General features: G+C 43.6%; 1 protein-coding gene across 4 annotated transcripts in view; it reads right to left on the bottom strand.

Moving 5' to 3' along the window:
* The window catches only part of DCLK2 (doublecortin like kinase 2), a 132,335-nt gene that overhangs the window by 20,328 nt on the left and 93,894 nt on the right, over positions 1-18,113 (bottom strand). For 3 of the 4 annotated variants that reach the window (XM_081134091.1, XM_081134093.1, XM_081134094.1), the window contains exons 6-10: positions 11,911-11,986; positions 10,450-10,558; positions 8,789-8,846; positions 1,327-1,446; positions 505-651 (exon numbers count right to left, since the gene is read on the bottom strand). In XM_081134091.1, the coding sequence (XP_080990217.1) occupies positions 505-651; positions 1,327-1,446; positions 8,789-8,846; positions 10,450-10,558; positions 11,911-11,986 (510 nt within the window). The remainder of the gene's footprint in view (positions 1-504; positions 652-1,326; positions 1,447-8,788; positions 8,847-10,449; positions 10,559-11,910; positions 11,987-18,113) is intronic. The other variant, XM_081134092.1, reaches the window with a different exon arrangement.

Genomic DNA, 18,113 nt, shown 5'->3' with positions numbered 1-18,113 from the left:
CACTTTGAGAGCCGCAGGACAAGACTTCCTTCTGTGGAGCAGTGGGGCAAATGAGACTTTCCAGCAAGAAAAATGAGCACCGCTGGGTCTCGATTTCCGTATCTGTAAAGCTGAGCTAATGGACCAGATGTCCCAAGTTCTGCCCGGCACATAAGTGAGCCCTCATGTTCTCATTCTGTCTCCAATTTATTCTTCAGACTGCTCTGCCTCAAAATAATTTTCATGCTCACCTTTCTTCAGTCAGCACCGTCAACAAAACCTAAGTGCAAAAACATTTCCTAACGTCTGGTAAACAATATTAACGCAGAAATGCAGATCAATTGAAGAAATTCATTAATATTTTGCAGCCACTGATGTGCGTCAGACTGATTTTCGATATTTAGAGTCTCTGGGTCCCTTATTGCAGGACTGGCACAGACCCTAAAATGTCACTTTGCACGTAATCATGGTCATTTTAAAGGAAGAGAGGCATGAGGTGGAACAGGAGCAGCAGAGGTGACGTACCAAGAGGTTCTCCGGCTTGATGTCCCTGTGCACGATGCTGAGGCTGTGCAGGTACCTGAGGGCGTTGGCCAGGTTGTAAACCATGGCGCTGCCGTCTCGCTCGGTGTACTTGGTTGAAGAGGTAATTGCATCAAAGAGGTCTCCACCCTAAGGGACGCAAAAGAACATACCAAATATCAACAGTGGCAATCCCATGAAGGTAACCAAGAAGGTTCATCAGCCTGGAGTAGAAAGAAAGAAAAGCTGCCCGGCCAGTGTGGCTCAGTGGTTGAGCCTTGACCTATGAACCTGGGGTCATGGTTCAATTCCTGGCCAGGGCGTGTCCCCCAGTAGGGGGCGAGCAGGAGGCAGCCGATCACTGAGGTTTCTATCTCTCCCTCTCCCTTCCGCTTTCTGAAATCAATTAAAAAAAACATTAAAAAATTAAAATTAAAAAATGCCACTAAAATGAATGATTATAACGTTTCAAGGTAGCAAAACACTTTTCTGATTAGGACCTTCAAGAATACAGTTAAGGCCCAGCCAGGCGTGGCTCAGCGGTTGAGCGTCGACCTAGGATCCAGGCGATCAGGGTTCAATTCCCAGTCAGGGCACATGCCCGGGTTGCGGGCTCGATCAATGACTCATCATTGATGTTTCTATCTCTCTCTCTCTCCCTCGTCTTTCCTCTCTCTGAAATCAATAAAGATATATTTAAATAAATAAATAGATAAATAAATAAATAAAACTAAGTAGTCTTCTAAAAAAAAAAAAAAAAAAGAATACAGTTAAGTCTTGGGATTTGGCGCCAGTGAAATCTCTTGGGCTCTCTCCCCCTCTTACTTTGACCAGTTCCATCACCAGGAAGAGCTCGGTGGCCGTTTCCATCTCCTCCACCAGCATGATGATGTTTGGATGCTTCACTTGGCGCAGGATGGACACTTCATTCTCAATCAGGTGTTCCTGTCAAACGGAGGGTTTAGAGAGGTGGGTCAGACGGCTCGGGACCCTGTGCCCTGTCCCTGCATCCTGGAGAACCTCACAGTCCGTAGAGCTGATGCTGAAGGAGGCGGCTCCCTTGGTGCAGAGACAACCAAACCCGGCCTCGCTGGTTCCCACAGGGGCAGGACGAGCCAGTGGGACATCCCATTGTCACTAACCAAAAGAAACAGGCATCCTTCAAAACACCCCTCAGCAGGGCTCAGTGGGGCCCTCCTGTCTCCTCATGGCCTCCAACACCCTCGGAGGCTGTGATGCTATAAAGTGCAGGCACCCGGCACAGTGCTCTGAACTTCAGCTCGAACCACGTTTTAATTTGTTTGCTCTGAAACAAACACTGGGCATGGAAGGACACGTGGCATGCTTGTGGCATAGGACTTGGGCATTAAACATTTCATTCACCAGAGGACGTTCCTGATCATCCTGTATTTCAGAAATCGGGAAACATACAGTACCACGGGGACCGCGACTCTCATGTTAACTCTGCTTGCTTCTCCTCTGAAAATACCACCCGATTATCAGTCCTGGTGCGTCATGCCGTTGGGACCAGCACTGTAGCAAAATGTTTACTCGCAGCATTAAGGAGTTATTTTCCGTACACCGGCCACAAGTCCTGAACAACTGTAGCTCTGTTGTATCATGAGACGTGAAAACCTCTCAAGAATGTCACATCCGTGGATCCGCATTAACTGCAATAATAAACTATTTTGAATTTAGGGTCCACTCTGTAAAATTAATGAACTGCCCTCTGACACATTCTAGAGACATCATTTGCCACCTAAACACTCCCATATGTATATACCTGTGTGTGTGTGTGTGTGTGTCCCTTATATGCCCCTTTGCCTCTGCTATCATGAATTTCAGAATTAAATTCAGCGTTCCACTGCAGTGGGAACATGATTATCTTATCTCTAGCTCAGGATACTATTTATGGTGGTTCCTCTCTTATCTTCACGCATCCACATGTACCTGTGTTTTTACTGTAAGCCATCTCAAATGCTTTTTGACAATAGTTGGAAGTATAAACAATAACATTAAATAACAAGCAGAGAAATCTGTTGCAAGTTCCTGCACAGGGTGGGCTGTGTTTCTTGAGAGTTGAATGCACTGTACTTGTCCAAGTAGTCACTCAACAAACGCTGGCAAAGGACAGTGCACTGCTAATCAGAGGTAAGGGAGAGGAAAGAACCAACACTGACCAGGAATCTGGTCACTATGTGTCCATCGCTGTGCAGGGTACTTGTGTAACATCCTAACACTTCATCCTTAGGACAGCGCTTGGAGGCAGAGTAAAAATCTACGGTTTCTGACATCCAAGGCCACATTTTTTGTGCTGCACATCACCTTTCAAAGAGGCTTGCTTTGGTAAAAATCAAGGCGGAATTTTCCACAATGGGCCAGCCCCTCGAGGCCACAGAGACTCACCCCACAACTGCATGCTTACTTCCAAGCCTCCGCATCCTCTGTACCCAGCACTGAAGAGCAGAGAGAGCTCTACTTTTGTGAACATGTAAAGGTGAGCAAACGAACTTATTTCACTCTCTCTGAAGCCAGGACCACAGTAGTCACTACAACCGTAGAAAAAGAGGCCTTTTGTGAAAAAGCTAAATGGATGCGTCACTTCAGTTCTCCCTCCTCCCCTTTTCTGCCAAAGTTGGAAGAGTCTGTAAATCTGCATGTTTGTGATGCTAATTTAGAGTGACGTCTGTAAAATAATCCCCATCCCCAGGACCTCACAACTCTCTCAAATTGGAGCTAAAATAAGATGTCTACCACCTAAGGAGACTACACCTCCCCAAAGTTATCTTTTCCAATAAAAGGCACAACATAGAGTCTTCTGGGATGTACTGGAGAACTTGCCCCGGGACCACCGGCAGTGTTACGTTTCAAATAGTGCGGGAGTCTTTTCTCTGCAATTACTTATCATCTCAGCTCGCTATATCCTGCGGGACAGCGGCTAGTATTCTAGGCGCACAGCAAAGTCGCTGGGGTGTGGGAGCTGTTAGCCTTTGTCCCCAACCTCCGACTGCGCCTGCCGGTGGAGCTGTCGGTGAGGGAACCACCCACTTTTTAAACTAATCACCATCAGAAGCAAAACAAAAGCAATGCAATGAAAATCTTTACAAATGTTATCTTCCCATTTCTCACTCAACCCATGGGTAATTTTCACTTCTAATTCGTAAAAGTACTCTCTGGATTACGTTTTACAGGAAAATATGTCTAAACACACTATGAACACTACTTTCGTCTTGAACTGCACCGGACTTAACTTTGCTCCAACGTCGACCATTATTTATGTTAAGTGATTCATGGTTCTGACTCCAAATAATTTACATATGAATCATTTCCTGGCTGTGTTCCGAGGTTCTGCTTGAGAGTAAATGACAAAGAAAACTGCTAACCTGGCAAGGGATACAGCCTTATCTTTGGCCCCGGTGGTTTTTAACTACAAAAAATAAGGGAGATAGAGACAGATAGAGAGACAAACGGAGGGGGAGCAGCCAGAGGGAAGAGGGGAGGGAGGGAGATTAGGGGACAAACAACTCTCCCAAACCAAACCAATCATCCCGTCTCCACACTTCCCAGCCCCATAAAACAGCCCTTTCCTCCCGCGTCCTGTCTCACTGCCGGAGCCTGGCTGCCCAGAACAGACGGGACTCCCCCCGACCCACCCTCCCTCATCCTCTGGTAGGGCCCAGGCATCACCAACCCCGCCAGGCCCACCTTCTCAACAGCCTCTGAGTCCATCGACTCACTTCTAACCCTATTGCAATCTCTCACCAAGACCTCTGGGCATTTGCAGGGGTAGTTTCTCTGTCTGGAACATTCTTTCCCCGCTTCGTGGTGCATTCCTGTTTATTCCTCAGGACCAGATTCAATCTCGCCTCCTCTAATAGCCTCCCCTGTGCAACCGTGGCTGGGATAGGTGTGCCTCTTATTTGCTCTCATCGCCCTCTGTGCTTGTGCCCATCCCAGCTCTCATCTGGCTGTCCTGGAGATCTTTATTTATCTTGCTCTCCAGTAACTGGCCTAGTCAGTCCTGACGTGCTTGAGTGAATGAGTGCACACATCATGCCTTGCTCCTGACTAGCACTGGCTTTACCTTTGGTATTGCTGTTGCCTACTGAGTACAGCTGAGGATAATACAGTCAAGAGATAAAACTTATCACCATCTGTGATTTCGGTGGTAGACTGAATGGTCACACAAAGATAGCAAGTCCCTGGAACTTATAAATGTTGCCTTAGTTGGAAAAAGGTCTCACAGATGTGATTACAGATTCTGCAAGAGATAACTCTGGATTAGCTGGGTGACATCACAGCTGTCCTTAGGAGATAAGATTTCCCACACAGAAGAGGAAAAATAAACACACGGGAGAGGAAGTGACATGAAGATAAGAGACAGAGGTTGGAGTGATGTGGCCAGAAGCCAAGGACACCACCAGCTACCAGAAGCTGTTTAGTCAGAGGCGAGGAGGAGATTCTCCCCAGGGCCTCCAGAAGCGTGTGTACTGCAGACTTCTGGCCTCCAGAACTGTGAGAGAATAAATTTCTGTTGTGGTAAGCCACCAAGTTCGTGGTAATTTATTCCAACATCCTTAGGAAACTACTAAAACATTCATTGGGATTTATGTTCTGTCTGGGCTCCTAACACGTGGATAATGAAAGCAAAGCTGTGGAAAGAGAAGGGGGACCACTTCTAAGCACCATATCAGAAAGCTCAGAGCTTCAGATACTACAGAAATTCAATAAATATTCACTTAGAATGAATGCTATTTAGCATATTAGATATGGGTGAATTCTTAAATTTACAAACACCATGGCCTTCTCAACAGCCTCCATAAATCTGGCCCAAGGTAGACCTTGCAAGTCCCCTACTTAGAAGAACATGCTCTCTGTGCTTGGGGTCCTTGCTCGGACTGTGGCCCCCTGCAGGTGCTCCTTTCATCGCTTCCTATTAAAATCCTGCCCACTGCTGGAAGTCCAGCACAGATGCTTCTTGCTCTATGGAGTCTTCACTGATTGCCTACTTCTCTCTCATATGCTTCACCCCAAACTCCCATAACACTCTTTGCAGAACTGGTATTAATTTATATGCTAAAATAACCTATTCCTAGCACAGTGTCTTGCACACATGTCAAACTTTAGGTAAATGAGTAATTTTACCTAACAATGCTCATGTGTATTATAGAAAAGCAAACAGAAGAGCAGAGAGGTTAAGCTACCCCCCCCCCCCCCCCCCCCGGTTCTTATTACACAAACAAATGAATAAATTTAACCTGGAGAGGGAGTCTGACAGATTGGCCAAGGTGCAGGCTAAGTAGCCAAGTAGCCCAAAATTCCTATCACTGCTCTGCCTCTGTGTGACTTGTGGGAAGCCATGTAACCGGAATCTCTTTTTTCCAAAAAAAAAATATTTTTTATTGCCTTCAAAGAGAGAAGAAGGGAGATGGAGAGAGACATAGAAACATCAGCGATGAGAGTGACTGATCAGCTGCCTTCTGCACGCCCCCCGTTGGGGATCGAGCCCGCAACCCGGGAATGTGCCCTGACCAAGAATCAAACCTCGATGTCCTGGGTCCTAGGTCGATGCTCAACAGCTGAGCCACACCAGCCGGGCTCTGCCTCTTTATCTGTAAAACTGGTACATCTGCTTTGTAAGTCATTAAAAGTACTGTGCAAAGTCCCTATGTGCCCAAGCCTGGAGAGAGAATACATTTTAATAAAGGGCAGGTGTTATTTCCAGCATTATTAATTTTCTGTGTACAACCCACAGAGCAGATGTGACCAACAGTACCCAGAATAGTGGCTGAATGCCTCCCCCTAAACTTTGTTGTTTTTTTTAAAAAATTCTCTATACTTTTTTCTAAAAATAAAATGGGGAAATCACCTTATTTAGAACAAATCAAGTTTTGAAATTATCACTTCATATAGTCGATGTGGAAATACTTGTTCAAAAAAAAAGTTAGAATAAGAAATAAGTACATAATCATGAATTATAAAAAGAGAATGCTGTTCTGTAACCAGGGAAAATGAGTCTCAATGTTTGAAGGGACCTCTTCCTTTGCCTAAGTGATTAGTGCACCAGAGACTGAATCTTTTGCAGAGATAGATCTTTTTTTCAACTACAAAAACAGCTGCTTAAATTTTAATCAGGTAAACAATATCCCTACCACAGCAATTATTATTATTATTTCTTACTTTTTTGAAAAAATAAAACAGTTGCTTAGAACTTGGCTTCCAAAATCATGACACATCCTTCTTAGGCCACACAATACCAGATAAAAAGAGCAACACTTACACAGGGGAAGAGGCTTACAGTTGGAAAGTTTAAGGCTATTGTTAGAACAATAAGTAAAAGCACACAGAATTAAAGAAAATTTAGAAAAACCTCAGTTATTCAAAGGAAAGAGGGGCATTTTGCATAGTCTCTGTATCATCAGCTGTTACAGTGTAGGAAAGAAAAAAAAAGCAAATGACAAATTTGCCTCTTGGATTTTCCATTCTGGGGTTCTGAAAAGATTTTTCTAAAACTTTCCTGTAATATTTTAAGTTTTCTGTTAAAAATACACAAACTTGTAAATGTCTAATGAAGAACAGTTTAAGAGTTCCGTAAATATAAAATTAGTACTATCACATAAAATCTCCCTAATTATAAATTCTCAATTCCTCAGGCATATTAACAATGTTAACAGTTAACATGTTATATTCTTATTATATACTGGTACTTTTCTACATTTTCCACACTTTAATTCAATTCATCCTCACAATAATCTTGTTTCAGGTATTATTAATAGTACTACTTTAGAGAGACGAACAGAGGTGTTAAGTAATTTTTGCAAGGTCACAGAGTACAAAGAGACAGAGAAAGGATTAAACTTTGTACAAGGGCCCTGGCTGATGTGGTTCAGTTGGTTGGGCATCACCCCATGCATAATTCCTCATGCTCGGGTTGTGGGCTCGATCCCTGGTAGGGGGGCATGCAGGAGGCAGCCGACTGATGTTAGGCTCTCACATCGATGTTTCTCTCCCCTTCCTCCCTTCCCCTCTCTCTAAAAACCAATAAACTATTTTAAGAAAACTTTATACAATGCGGCTCTATAGCCACATTGTTCAACAAAATTATAATTAGGATCCATATATGTAAATCTAAATTTTCTAATAGTCACATTAAAAGTATATAAAGCAGGTAAAACTAATATTACTTATTATTTAACCCAATATATCAAAAATGTTATCATTTCAACATGTAATCAAATATAAAAGATATTAATGAGGAATCTTACATTCCTTTTTTATTACTAAGTCTTCAAATCTGTTGTGCATTTTATACTTACAGTATATTTCAATTCAGACTAGCCACATCTCAGTAGCTACATGTGGCTAGTACTCTGGAGTTGGAGTGAGGTCTAGAGCCTGCTCTCTTAACTGCTAGGCTTCTAGAAAGGAATCTAAAAAGGCCTTTGTCAGTGCTATAGAATCTCTCTCTCTCCAAACAGTTAAAATACCAGTATTCCAGCAGCATTCCCAGCCCCAGCTTGAGAGAGGAACAGAAGAAAAAACTTCCTCTGGGTGGGGAGACATATCTTCATGGTGTTTCTGCACAGCTTTTGTTACAAACTATCTTTTCAAGGATGTCTGCAGGGGCAGAGGGCAGATTTGTTTCCTGGCCATGATAATGAAAATAATATTCTCCTCCGGGACAAAGGTTGGTCAGGTTTACTAGCCGCCCTCACAAGACTAGGGGTGTCCTAAGCTTGGGGATCCTCTGCTGTGACACAAGCCCACTGTGTGCACAGCATCTGGCTGGGCCCCTCCGCATCACCTCCTGTGGGACCTGGGAGTGAGGGGAACCAATGCAAATGTGGGGCTCATGCTACCCGCTGAGCCACAAGTAATAAAGTTTTCTTTTGTCTCTGATCCGGGAAGCTTGTGTCTCCTGCTAGCATCTATAAAGCAGGAAGGCTAACTTTTTAGTTTGAAAGGGGGGTAAAGTCTCAGACTCCTCACAGCTCTTGACACCCCTTTTGTGCGTTGCTGGGTTTTACTTGGAAATATGCATCTCCCAGAGAAGAGAACGTATATTTTTTTGACAGTGAGAACCAAGATCAAATCAATTTACTGTTTTAAGATTCAGGATTCTGCAAAATGGCGGGGGGTGGTGGAGCTTGATCATGTTTTCCCCACTGTTATCAGAGATTCATTCCTGTTACGGTCGTGTCAAATCCCCACTTAAATGCATTCAGCACAGTAAACATCTTACCAAGGGGTTTCAGTTTCTTTTACAGAGCAGTTGTGTATACTGTACCTTTCCACAGCATTTGGCTTTGTCTATAATCTTCAGGGCAAACTCCTTTCCGGTGGACCTATGAAGAATCAGAGGAAGGCCATTTAAAGACGTGAGTCAAAGAAACCACTATCATCCCTGACTTCCTCACAGCACAGACTCGGAGGAAGGGCTGCTTCCTCCTCTGCACACCAGAGAAAATGCTGATTGGGCTCAGGGAGACAGGTACCCCAAAAAAGAAAAACAATCCAAAACCACACTGTCAGTCCCCTTTTATAAATATCAATAATTACATCATTATTAAGTAACTTACATATTAAAAGTACTTAATCTTTGTTCTATCAGACATGGACAAAAACCTGTTTTTCCCATACTTAAATCTCAAGGTAGTTCTCTTAGGAGGCAGAATAAAATTAGGAAAAGTGAATCAAAGTAACTGAAAATTTCCTATTATCAATATGTCTTTACATTAATCTATTAGTCACTAATTAGTCCATAATTCAAAACTGAAAAGTCCCTAGACTTTCAATATCTGTTTCTTAGCCCACAATCCTTCTGGTGCCATGTCATCCACACCTTTAAATGCTGGCTTCTGGTACCAGAGAGATCATTTACTTGGACACAAAACTCCTGATGTTGTTATTTAACATTTAATCACCTTTCGCATATTTTAATTTGAACATACCGAAAAATATCTTTGAGTATAGGAAAACAGTTCCACAAAAAACACTGCAGTATTCTTGGAATATATTTCTTCTCTCGAGTGCAGTCACTTTTGTCGGTGGTCAGAGTACACACTGGTGAGGCCACCATGGAAAAATAACCTTTATTTAAATTGCTTCCCTGTACCATAACCAACCCCTGCCTCAGATTTCTAACGAGTCTTTGGAAGTCATATTTTCAATGCTTAATTTGTTACTTGGGCGGTAATCTGTGAATCAAAACTAAGTAAAAGGCTTAGAGGACAGGGAGCTACTTGGTGCACCAATATAAAGACCAGTGAAGACTCACTGGAGATGTAGCAGAATAGAAAAGCTGTAGTTACTTGAGCTTCCTGGAAAATTCCCCACAAACAGTAAAACCTACCACTTAGAACAGGCAAGGAAGCAGCATATAAACACAAAGACTCTAGTCTGAGTCTTTTCCGGTTTCAATATTGTTTACAAAAGGCCTGGAATTTTTAAAAGAATGGATTTCTTACCAATTGAGCATTTAAGACCTTAAAATAAAGCTAGACAAACAAAAATATAATTTTAATACAGGCAAAAGTCTAAGATGCTGTTCTTGAGTGGAGTCAGAGCTCATGTATCCTGAACTACTAGTATATGAAATTAAGTATTAACTGGCAGGGTTATTGTGGATATTAAATGAGTTACTATACTGAGAACAGTGCCTGGTACAGGAAAACGCTATAGGAGATTTAAAAAAAATACATCTAATTCTTTCCCATTTTTCTCTGTTCTTTAATGAGACCTGACATATTGCTCAGTCCAAATACAAAGCAGGTTTATACTCTATCTGCATACTTATGTTTTTCCCTGTCAAACTGCTTGTGGGCCTGCAAAACAGCTAGTGCCAAGTGCAGACTCTTTCAGAAGCCTTTTGTCCATTCAGGTAAGAATAAACTCCAAGGAGAAATGCACGTGTAGGGGGAAGAATGACTACCCTCACCATCCACTCACCTGTCCATGCACTCTTTGACGACTGCAAAATTGCCATCACCAATAACCTTTCCAATTTTGTATTTCTCGAGAAGAGTCGACGATTCAGAGCACCTGTTTCCATTCACACCTACAAAAAAGGATAATGCAAAGTCGAAAGAACACATCAACATTTCATCTTGATTCCTACATACTTGTCAAATAATAAATTGCAATGTATTTATTTCTGATTATACAGTAAAACCAAGGAAAGTCTCTGAGCATATTGTCTGAATAGAACACCTGAATCACCAATTTTCTTTTGACTCGACTGGTTGGGATCAAAAACCAATATAATCAATAAATATAGCAAATCCCTGAAATATCAGCTAAAATAAGTGATTAGCTTTGGGTAGAAAAGAAGTCTAGCTAAAACTTAAACTTTTTTTTGTCAAAGTTGAGAAAGAAGAAGGGGAGGACGCTGGGATTTAATCTTAGAAATTTTCTCAAGATTTCTCCTCAAGATTTTCTAGTAATCTAGCCAGCTAGGATGCCTTGTTAAAGCTAATTCCTGGCTCAGAGAAAGACAAATACCATATGATCTAACTTATAGATGGAATCTAATGAACAAAATAAACTTACAGACAAAACAGAAACAGGGGTATGGATACATGGAGCAGACTGACAGCTGCCAGAGGGGAGGGGGGAAGAGAGGGACTGGATGAAAGAAGGTGAAGGGATTCACCGAAAGTCATTTATAAACAACACACAGACACAGCCAACAGTGTGGTGACAGCAGAGGGAAAGGGGGCTGGGGCTAGGCGAAGGTGGGCCAAGTGGGGGGCAATGGGGACCGAAAGAGACTTTGCTTGGGGGGATGGGCACACCATGCAGTGTACAGACGATGTCTTACTGAGTTGTACACTTGAAACCTGTATGGTTTTGTGAGCCAATGTCACCCCAATAAATCAATTTTATATATATACACACACACACACACACACACACACACACACACACACGCACAGGGTATCCCATAAAATGTATACACACTGTAACAGCTGATAGCTCAATTGATGTTTCTTTCTTTTCATTTGACCCATTGGAATTTATAATTATTTAAAGTGTGTATACATTTTCTTTGGAACACCCTGTATTTTTTTTTTAAGCTAATTTCTGGCTCAAAGTCTTCTCAGAAAGGTGATGGTAGTGCTGGGCGGGGATCAGGAGGAGGACGTGGTTAAGATCAATTACTTTTTACAATATATCTCCAGGACCCAGTATATTGCAGACATAATATAAAGAAAATCTATAAGGAAAAATAAAGGAAACTAAAGTCAAAAAATGAAATTAGAATAGCTTAATTAACAACCACTAAGGCCAATTTAGTGACATGACCATATCCCTGTTTAGGAAGGTAATTTAGCACAAGTGGATTTGGGGTGGCCACCGAGTTCACATGGATGACTTCCTTATAAAAGTAACCATCAGATTGAGAACTACCTTCGGGACTCAGGCAACGATCAAGTTCAGGTCCACCATTTATATTGGAAGAAGATCTGCCATGTGCAGAAATCTGCTGAAAGAAGAGAATGACCATTATTTATCAGGAAGACTTTACAAATCTTTAGCTAGCCAATCCTTAGATAACAGAAGGTGCTAATAGAATGTAAAAATACAGTGATACAGAAATAGACAAAGCATTGCCTTCTTTTCCATCTCACCTCTCTCCCTACACACATCACATTCATGTATTTTTTCCTTAGAGACAATATTTTCTATTAGGATTAGACATCAGGAAAATTGAGTGTGTTACTCTCTTTGATATTGTGTTTGTTTGTTTTTTACCTCAGTGAAATAAAGGAGATTTATATGGCATTGGAGCTCTACAGGGTACTCATGGAGTGGCAAAATAAGTCTTAGAACCACAGATTATTCCAAGTCAGCAGTGAATCCCCAGGTCTCCCAGCCACTCCTGTGGCTGATCCTAGGGAGCCCCTGCTAAGGGCAAACCCTTCTGAGAACTCCAGCCCCGTGCCCCAGACTGCATCACCTTCCACACCCTCCTGTGAATTCAGGATCCCGTGTGCAGGGTCTGTAAAGACGGCTCAACCCTCGCCTTCACAGGCCCTAAAGTAGCAGGAATCCCTCTTGAGCACTGTAAGGATTTTCATTACTGGGAACCAGAGGGAAATAAAAGATAAAACTAAAAAGTACTTTCCAACTTAACAAAAAGCTGAAGCTCCCATTCTAACACAGAAATATCTCTAGTTCTTAGGTAAACTGAAAACCTCACATATGAATATTATTCATATTAAGTTTATTATACTGCAGGCTTACAGAATTCTTTTCTTAATCCCCAAGGGCTCTTACACACTTTTGAACTCAAACGTTTCCCTTTGATCTTTAAATTTCTCTCCTCTCCTTCTCTGTCTCTGTTCCTCTCTCTGTCTCTCTCAATAACTCCTTTCAGGAGCTTACAGGGTCACAGGACCTATGAAATCTTGAGAAGCACCTTTGACATTTTTGTACTGATTCGCTTACACACTTGCTTCTATGGCCAAACTATCCTGGTAGCTGCAGCTCCCACATGCAGCACCGTGTCTGGTACACACAGTACTTAACTCACACTTGCTACAAGAAAACATAAATGACACAGGGCAGGGACCGCCCTTCCCAGAGTGCTCACTAGCTGGAGACACTGGGTCTCCTCTCCTCGGGGCGAGGTGGACGGCTTCATGGCAGCTGTCTGGTTCAAAACTCAGGACAGCCCAATACCTATAAAACACCCCTTCATCAGGATCACCCACAAGTTCTTCTGGAATAAAGTACAAGGCTCGAGAACAAGAGACATGTAAAACCAGGGCTGTTTTCTCAGGCCCCATGCAACTAACTGCACCTGCGTGGGCAATAAAACCAGAAGCAGCGCGTCCTGTTAGGGAGCCCGAGGCCTGGAAAGGAACGCCGAGACACCCGAACCGGCTCGGGTCCGCGTGGCAAACGCCCCTCACAGGGTTCTGTTTTCTTCCCTCTGCCACGCCGGGCGGCTGCGTGGGAAGGCGGGTGTGGGCGGGGCCCTTGCTGGCCACCCCTAACCTGATGGCAATGCCGCACTCGGCTCAACACCTGACGCCTCAGAAGTCAATCATTTTGCTTCCTCACGATACAAGGTAATTGGTCGACAACGAAAGTTTTTCAAAATTTAGCATTTTCGTTTGTTTTGTTGTTTTATTGTTTTTGTTGCCACTGAAACACTAGGCAGCTCCAAGATGAGCAGGAGTCTATGCTAGAATGTTTAGAAGCTAGACTGTTCAAAACCAAGGCCCAGAAGGGCGACGCAAAGGGAACGGATGCAAAGCCCACCACGTTCTCCGCGGCTCCGCCACACAGCTCCCACCTCATCACTGCCCCCCCCCACGCTTCTCTCAGCAGCTGTCAAAGGCTCCTTAGCCTCACCTGTTCCACGCATTGCTGCCAGGGAAACTTCCACGGGATGGTTCTGGTATGAGCCCCAGGATCCAAAAACCTCAGTGGGTCTTCGTTATCAAGAGAATAACGCCCCAATCTTCAGCGTGGCATTCAGGTCGTGATGTCCCCACACCTGCCTGTCCGATTTGTTTCCACTACTTTTTCTCCATATATTTTATACTTAGATTAACCCAATCTCCTCTTTTTTTGAAAAGCTGCTTAAGCTTTCTAAGTCTTATTTTTTCCTCTGAACATAAGGGACAGTAGCAGCACCTACCTCAAAGATTTGCTAAAGAATTAAAATTAGCTCATAATGTAAAATCATTTAGCACAGTCACTGACATGAAACACTAACTCAATATTAGTTATTAGTGCCTTTCCTTAAAACGTCTATCACACACAGAGCCTTAAAACGAATGACTGGGAACTGCTTTTATTTATTTAAAGAAGGGTTGTTGCTTTTTTAAAATACGTCTTTATTGATTTCAGAGAGAGGGAGAGAGAGATAGAAACATCAATGATGAGAGAGTCATTGATCAGCTGCCTCTTGCATGCCCCCAACTGGGGATCGAGCCTGAAACCCGGGCGTGTGTCCTGACCGAGAATCGAACCGCAATCTCCTGGATCCTAGGTCGATGCTCAACTGCTGAGCCAAGCCAACCAGGCTGGGAACTGCTTTTAAATTGTTGAATGTGCAATGGCTAGAACAGACCTTTTGCTAAATAATTCATTCCAAGTCTGTTCCTCTTCCAATCCAACCCTTCCTAGACTGAAAATTGTCTGACAAGGGAAAAAGAGATCCAAATCAAATTCATATCAGCCAAATTCTAGATAGACTAAAAATGAGAGAAATGTCAAATGTCATCTTTTTGAAAGTTGTGTCTCCAAAGATACATGGAGACACTCCCTTTGATAGCTGCTTGGCCTGGGTTCCAGGGGTAAAGGGGGTGGACTGTCAGTGCCCAGAAACAGCAGTGAACAGTGACCAGCTTACCTCCAAGTCTAAATCTCACCACCAAGAATGGGGCAGCCCCATGCTCAGGCCATAGCTGGCTGGTCAGGCCTGAGCTCTGGGGAGGAACCATCTCCCAACCCTTAGAGCCAAAGGGAAGTGTGCAATATGCAGGCCCTGCACCCCCTGCAGAGACACCTGCCTTGTCCCAGGCCTGCTTGCTTACTTCTCCTGGAAGCAGGTAACGTTCTTCTAATAAGTCTCTTTTTTGTTTTTGTTCTTAAATATGTCTTTATTGATTTCAGAGAGAGGAAGGGGGGGAAAGGGGGAAAAAGGGGAGGGAGGGAGAGAGAGGAAGAGGAAGATGGTGAGAGGGAGGGGGGAAAAGGAGAGGCAGAGAGAGAGAGGGAAAGAGAGAGGGAGAGAGGGCGGGGGGGGGGGAGAGAGGTAGAAATATCAATGATGAGAGTCATTGATTGGCTGCCTCCTGCACGCCCCCTCACTGGGGATTGAGCCCACAACCTGGGCATGTGCCCTGACCAGGAATCGAATCATGATCTCCAGGATCATAGGTCAATGCTCAATCGATAAGCCACACCGGCTGGGCATAAGTCCCTTTCTTGAGCTAATCTGAGTAAGCTTTAGTTCACTGCAAGCAGATGCATTCTATCTGTCCTAAGGGCTCTCTAAGAAGGAAGTCTTGAAGAGGCTAAAATGCAGGCATTTTTACCTCCCTGTGCATTTTCCCATGGATGGATGACCCCCTCAGAGTATTTGAGTTCCTTTACCCCACTGCGACTTACCCCATGTTCATTTGGTTTAGACCCCACTCCTACCTGTTCTGATTCCTGGTACAGCCCAGCAGAGACACACCTGGTTTAAGTTGGAATTTAGAGACAGCAAAGAGCAGAGAAAGAGACCAGGAGATAGAGCAGGTGGTAGAAGCTGGTTCTCTGGCAACTAAAAGAGGGTGGCAACTGGGCTGCAGAGTGAGCCTCAGAGGAGGGGGTGGCCTCACAGAGAGGGTGAGACTGTTGGGTCAAGGGAAAGCCAACTTTCGTGTGTACCTGACAAAGGTTTCAGGAAATCACTGGGAAATGTGGCTTTCTTGGCCAATAATGGCAAAAAGAACACTTTTCAAAGTTCTCAAATGGAATGATTTTTTAAAATCATTTAAAAATAGAGTTAACAGGAGTCACATATAATTACTTATCCAAATATGTTCCTTTATTTGAAAATAAAGCGTTCACGAAGAAAATGAAAATATGGAAAACTAAGGGGAATCATTTTATTCCAACCCAGCTGACTAGTCAGTAACATGATCAGACACAGGGGCAGTTTTCCTTTCCTCTCTCAGCAACAACCCATGTTGGGTTTTTAGAGGCTACAAAGGGGAAGGGACATGCTCGCTGCTGCCCAGAAGTTTGCAATCTCATGAAGAGGCTCATGTGTGCACTTAAAACCCTTCCAGAAAACCTCTACATCCCACGCTGTGGTTCCTACAGTTGAGGGTCTGAGAGTGCGCTGTTTTGCGAAGGCACAAACCTGCCTTTGCAACACCTGCACCCCACCGCCAGGGATTAAGTTCACTTGACCTCCCAGGAATGAAGCTCCGTGATCCAGGGTCCAAGAAAAGCTGGGTATTCACCAAGACCTCTGGACAGATCCCTGATGCAAGCAAAGTGTCCACTGTGAGCTCGAAAGCAGAGCATTCCCAGTGTCCCGAGAGACAGGCAGACAAAGAGCCATGAAAACCCAGGGGACAACGCTATGCCTGCAAAATTTCTCCCTGTTTCCCAGGCACAATTTATGTATTTCCCTGTCTCTCGTAAGAGAATTATCCCCTTATTGAAGCAAGGATTGAATTAGCTCCAGAGTGATTCAAATAGGGCATTCCTGATGAAAGCTGTCCCATCTCTATTGTCTAACTAAGAACTGTTATTAAAATCTCTTAAAATGCTAATGCGCTTTCATGCTTCCATCAGCAACTCCGATGCTGAGACGGCACAAAGGAAGCGCCTGGACGCTGCCCGCGGGGGAGGTCCTCCACAACACGCACAAGCGGGTGACAGCGTCTGGGCTCTTTCAAGGCAGCTTCCATAATTACCAACCAGTTCAAAGAGCTGTGATTGTGCTTCGGGGTGGGAGGAGAGGGGGACCTATTTCCTGACGAGGTCCTGATTGGCCCAGGAGGGAAGGTGATGAAAAGACTGTGGAGATATTGGGGAGCGTGTTCCCTGTGACCTGCACCGCGGCCCTACCCACTTCCTCCTCTGGCAGGAGCAGCTCCATTTTTATGAGTAAGCAAGGAAGGGAAATGCACAAGAATCCGCCTCTGCTAAGAACTTTTTCAAAGAAGACTTAAAACAGAGCAGAAAAAGCTATAAAGTGTTCTCAACTGCCAGCATCATTTAAAAAGGCATTCATGGCTGAGTGAGTCCATTTGATAAGAAGTCACATTCCAGCTTTCTGCATTTTTAGTCAGCAAGTTGAGTCAGTGTCCTACATTAAATCTCTTTGATAAGTGGATTATTACAATTTCTATAAAACTTAAAATTTAAAGAGAAATGGTAAGGACTAAATTAAAAATGTGAGGGTTTGTTCCGAAATAGGCGATTCTTTTTTTTTAAAGAAAAAAAAGTAGCAAAGATGTCTCTATCAATGCATTATAGCATGTTACTATTGACTTTTGAGGCTAATGTTGGACACTATTTTGGTTTTTCATGGAAGAAAGAACTTGAACAGAATGTAGGAGATATTCATGTGTAGTAAGTTGACTTTCTTGAATGCATCTTGGAAAATGGCACTATGATTTCATTTTTAAAAATATATATATTTTTTGTTGACTTTTAGAGAGAGGAAGGGAGAGGGAGAGAGAAGTATCGATGTGAGAGCAAAACACTGATCCGCTGCCTCCTGTACACCCCCTACCAGGGATCAAGCTCACAACCTGGGCACGTGCCCTGACCGGGAACTGAACCGGCAACCTTTCAGTGCAGGGGATGATACTGAACCAACTGAGCCACACGGGCCAGAGCTATGATTCTATTTTTCAGTGGCCTACTGTAGGGGTCAGACGCAATTTCCTAAATGGCCAGAGAGGAATACTTTAGCCTTTGTAGGTCATATGGTCTCTGTCACAACTACCCAACTCTGCTGTTGTAACGTGAAAGCAGCCACAGGCCATATGTAAACAAACGAGCATGGCTGTGTTCCAATGAAACTTTATTTAGAAAAACAGGGAAGGGGCCAAATTTGGTCATAGGCAAACCTCTGGTCTACAAGA

The sequence above is a fragment of the Miniopterus schreibersii genome (genome assembly GCF_964146895.1).
Source record: "Miniopterus schreibersii genome assembly, chromosome: 4".
NCBI classification, from domain to species: domain Eukaryota; kingdom Metazoa; phylum Chordata; class Mammalia; order Chiroptera; family Miniopteridae; genus Miniopterus; species Miniopterus schreibersii.
The sequence above is the reverse complement of the archived record's forward strand: the minus strand, read 5'-3'. Positions and strand labels throughout refer to the sequence as shown.